Raw genomic sequence first — 4553 nt, forward strand, 5'->3', positions numbered from 1 at the left:
TCCATAAAATTATCAGAAATTTGTGCTTAAAGTAGAACTATAGGCAACACTTTTTTTTTTTCATTTTGGATAGAGAAAGGGAGGGTTAAAACCCCTGTCAGTTTATTTTATACCATCCCTGTCCCATTGCAGAGGTTTCCTTCACTTCCTGCCCCACAGCCAAACAGGAAGTGAGAGGAAATCTATGCAAATTAAGGGAATCCATTGCCCCCTCCCCCCAGGCCCTCAGAACTAGTGTCCCCACTCGAAAAGTGCAGGGCGGGTCTTAAACAGCAAGGGGTGTGACCTTGACAGGAAGGGGTGGGTCATATTTAAATTAGGGGGTGCACGAGTTTAGTCAGGCCTAGGGCAGCACAAAACCTAAATACACAACTTTTGAGGATAGGATCACATTATATTGCAATAACACATCTTTTACCAATATATTTAATTGCCTAGGGAAAGGAGGACAAAGTGAAATCACAGAGAGTTCTTTTCCTTTTTCATAAAGTATTGAAAAAAAAAATTAAAGTGCCACACGTGGCACTGCTTTCTTCAAAGCTGTCCTCTTGACACAGATCCAGGACGGGTTTGTTCTTATTTTCAGCACACAAGCCCTGTTGAAAGTAGATTTGCAGGCCTCTGAAATGTGTTGAATTTTTATCCTGACGTCAGGAACCCAGACTGGACTAAACAAATTAGAGTAGCACTCTCATCATTCCAATACATTTTCCAGGAACTCCTTGAGGTACCCCTGTTGACAGAGAACCACCACCAAGTCCAAAAATCTGTCAGATGTCCACCAAAGGGGTCCAGTGCTCCTAAAATACAAATATATATTTTCCTCCGTAGCACATGATAGGAGTGGTTTATAGAGGTCCTGAATGATTAAAGCTCTGTTCATTTTTCATCCAATTATTTTGCAAGAAAAAAATTATAATTCTTGTTTTACTTTCATTGTACATTGGAGAGTGAGTATAGTGAGGCCCGGAACATGGAAAGAAATGTAATTAGTGGAGGGCCGGGCATGACAGTGTGTCTAGTGACACATAGGGTTAAGTTTTTTGAAAAGGTAGGGGGAGGAGATAGAAGGAAAGTTGGGGGGGAGTGGACAGAAAAAAGGAGGGGGCGGTGCCAGAACGGGCAGTGTGTAAGGGAAAAAGACAGGAGGCAGAATCTCCCACCCTCCCTCCCTAGGTGCTGTATGGTTTGTTCTGGTTAATGTGTGTGTTTTTCGTTTCAGGATCAGAGGACGTTGAGTCGTCATGACAGCTGAATGGCTGTTTTTTTGAGGTTGGTCGGTGACGGTAGCGGTGAATAAAAGGTTAAAAAGGGGTGGGGGGTCATCAATAGTATGGCCCCTCCTGTGTATTCAGAAACGGAATACCAGTATATTGCACTGTGGGCAGGGGTTGTCTCAGAGCGGTACAGCTGGAGGCCTTATCAGTTTAAATCATGGTGCTCGCAGTGTACTGTTGTTGATGGGTGGTAAAAAGGGGTGTAGCTCCGTCACTGACCAACAGATTGGTTTAAAATATGTTGAGCTTTATCTAAGGTTATATATATATGTTATATATATATATATATATATATATATATATATATATATATATATATATATATATATATGTTATTTATATATTTAAATTTGATATTGGAGTAATTTTATACGGTTGTTTTAATAAAGAGGCTGTCGTGGCCATTTTATACTCCAGAAGTATGGTGTGGTCTCATTGTTTAGGAAGGAAAAGGGTTGGAGTATAGGTGGCTTTTAATAAGTTAAAATGGAGGGCAAAATCTGGACTACACTGGTCATGAAATCAAAGACTTGAATGTATGTGATAAGGCTAGAGATTGTGATTTCTCTAAAACTTGAAAATGTTTAATTTTTTAAAAGCATCCTTCACATCTTTATTTCTTAAAGTATAAATAAAAGGATTTAAAAAAGGAATAACAATGGTGTACATAAGGGCAAGAAATTTGTCATAATGGCTACCCTTTGGCTTTATGTACACTATGATAACTGAAGTATAGAAGAGGCAGACAACAGTGAGATGGGAGGAACAAGTGGAGAATGCTTTGTATTTACCTTCTACGCTCCTAATTTTGGCTATGGTAACAATTATGTGTGTGTAGAAGCCTAAGATAAGAATGAAAGGAGTCAAACTGGCAAAAACAGCAGCAATGCTTGTGGCTAAATTACTAATCAGGGGATCAGAACATGCTAAATTCTGCACTGGAGCCAAATCACAGAAAAAGTGGTTGATTTCATTGGGTCCGCAGTATAACAAGTCAGCTGTGAAAATGGTGGGGATTAAAACAATGATAAAGCTTACTATGAAAGGAAAAAATGCTAAAGCAGTGCAGACCATATTATTTATAATTGCAGAATACCTTAAAGGATGGTTAATTGCTAAATCTCTGTCAAAAGCCATAACTGTAAGCAAGTAGCACTCTGTTACACCAAGTGCGTTAAAGGCATACAACTGGGCAAAGCAATTCACAAAAGAGATCCTTCTGTCTGCTGCAATCAAATTGGCCAGGAGTTTGGGAATTGTAACAGACACAAAGGAGATTTCTAAAGCTGCAAAGACACTGATGAAAAAATACATTGGACAATGGAGGGAAGTTCCAACCCTAACAAGGGTAATAACAGCCAAGTTTCCAGCAATGCTTATAATGTACATTTGTAGTATAATAACGAAAAGTAAGATTTGGTACTTTTGGAAATTGAAAAAAGCCAACAGAATAAATTCTTTCACTGTTGTTTTGTTTAATTGTTCCATTGCTCATAATGCTTATATCTAAGAAAGGTACTGTAGTAGTAATAAAAACAATTATTTACAAAGAATTAACAGTGCCGTAATATACATTCTAGGACAGTGATGGCGAACTTTAGCACCCCAGATGTTTTGAAACTACATTTCCCATGATGCTCAACTACACTGCAGAGCGCATGAGCATCATGGGAAATGTAGTTCCAAAACATCTGGGGTGCCAAGGTTTGCTATCACTGTTCTAGGATAATTTATTACATAATCATATTCCAGCTCCTTAGGTGGATAACCCCGGTGGGTGTACACACATAGCTTTTTCTTTCTGCCAACAGGATGAAGGAAAAAAAAACAAAATGGATTCTCCTATCCACATAAGCGAGGTGGATGATCGAACCCTCCCCATTGTGCTATTGTATTCTGACAGTGGGACTTCTCTGTTGCCATAATACACTGACCATCGCTGCAGTCAATAGGCTGCAGCAGCTGATTGAGTGAAGGTTTTCCAGCAGTCCCATTTAATAAAATTCGATCCACTAATTCACTTTTGTCGAACAGGGATGGTTTGATAAAGAGGCCCTCCTTTCTGCCCTGAAAAATGTAGCCACATCCCTTCACTGAACCGAGATAGGTGCTGTTTTGGAGCTGCAGCCATCTTGCCACTTCTGGAAGCTGCTGATGCTTATGTTCCAGCCTTAAGCCTGACAGCTGCACTTCCTTCAAGAACTTTGCTTCAACCAGCCACGTACCTGCTGAGCTCTGCAGCCTCAGGGTGGTCCTATGGAGGTCTATATGGGTTTATGACAAGCCTTGATCTACTTTTATCTAGCGAGTGCATTTTAACCACCTCAATACTAGGCACTTTCGCCCCCTTCCTTCCCAGACCAATTTTCAGCTTTCAGCGCTCTCGCATTTTTAATGACAATTACTCAGTCATGCTACGCTGTACCCAAATGAAATTTTTATCATTTTGTTCGCACAAATAGAGCTTTATTTTGGTGGTATTTATTCACGACTCCATTTTTTTTTTTTTGCGATATAAGCGCAAAAATAGTGGAAATTTGGGAAAAAAACAATATTTTCTTTTTTCTGTTTTCAAAGAAATCCAGTAAAATCGAATTTTGTCATAAATTTAAGCCAAAATGTATTCTGCTACATGTTTTTGATAAAAAAAAATCCTGTTAAGTGTATAATAATTGGTTTGTGTGATCACGGACATATGTACGCAAATGATCATGTACAGATGTGTGCAGGTGATCACGTACATATGTGTGCAGATTACCATTGGGACATGTGATTTTAGTGGGACATATGTGGGGGACAGCTTTTTTTATTATTTGGGGACATGTGTTTTGGGGACATGTGTGTTTTACATTATGTGGGGACATGTGTGTGTTTTACATGTATGTATTTACATGTGTGTTGACACTAGGTTGGTGATCAGTGAGTAAAAAGCTGTAAAAAACAGCTCATACTCACTGATCATCAGCCGGCTGCAGCGATCCGCTCTCCTCTCCTCCTCAGCGACAACTTCCGTGTGAGGAGAGGAGAGCTGATCGCCTAGCAACCGGCTGTGTTTACATCACATGATGGCTGTGATTGGACACGGCCCTCATGTGATCAGGAGGGCCAATCACAGAGCCCTCCTGCCGATCCGAGATGCGCCGTGTCCGGGTGACACGAGCGAATCGGGATCGCTCCGCTGCGCGGGCACACGCACGCGCGATCCCGCTCCTTCTGAGGGACGTTCCTGAACGTCCACTCAGAAGGAGAGAGCGCCCACCCGGCCGTTTATGTACA

General features: G+C 40.7%; 1 protein-coding gene across 1 annotated transcript; it reads right to left on the reverse strand.

Moving 5' to 3' along the window:
• Positions 1 to 1844: 1844 nt before the first annotated feature.
• On the reverse strand, positions 1845 to 2765 carry LOC141116598 (olfactory receptor 5P68-like). The gene has a single exon (XM_073608990.1). It carries the CDS (start codon positions 2763 to 2765, stop codon positions 1845 to 1847), a length of 921 nt encoding a protein of 306 aa, XP_073465091.1.
• Positions 2766 to 4553: the final 1788 nt, after the last annotated feature.

This window comes from Aquarana catesbeiana, linkage group LG13, assembly GCF_042186555.1.
Source record: "Aquarana catesbeiana isolate 2022-GZ linkage group LG13, ASM4218655v1, whole genome shotgun sequence".
In the NCBI taxonomy this organism is placed as follows: domain Eukaryota; kingdom Metazoa; phylum Chordata; class Amphibia; order Anura; family Ranidae; genus Aquarana; species Aquarana catesbeiana.

What these genes read in the sequence shown, in the direction of transcription:
- LOC141116598 (XM_073608990.1), bottom strand. Translation starts at nt 2,765, where the DNA reads ATGGAACAATTAAACAAAACAACAGTGAAAGAATTTATTCTGTTGGCT.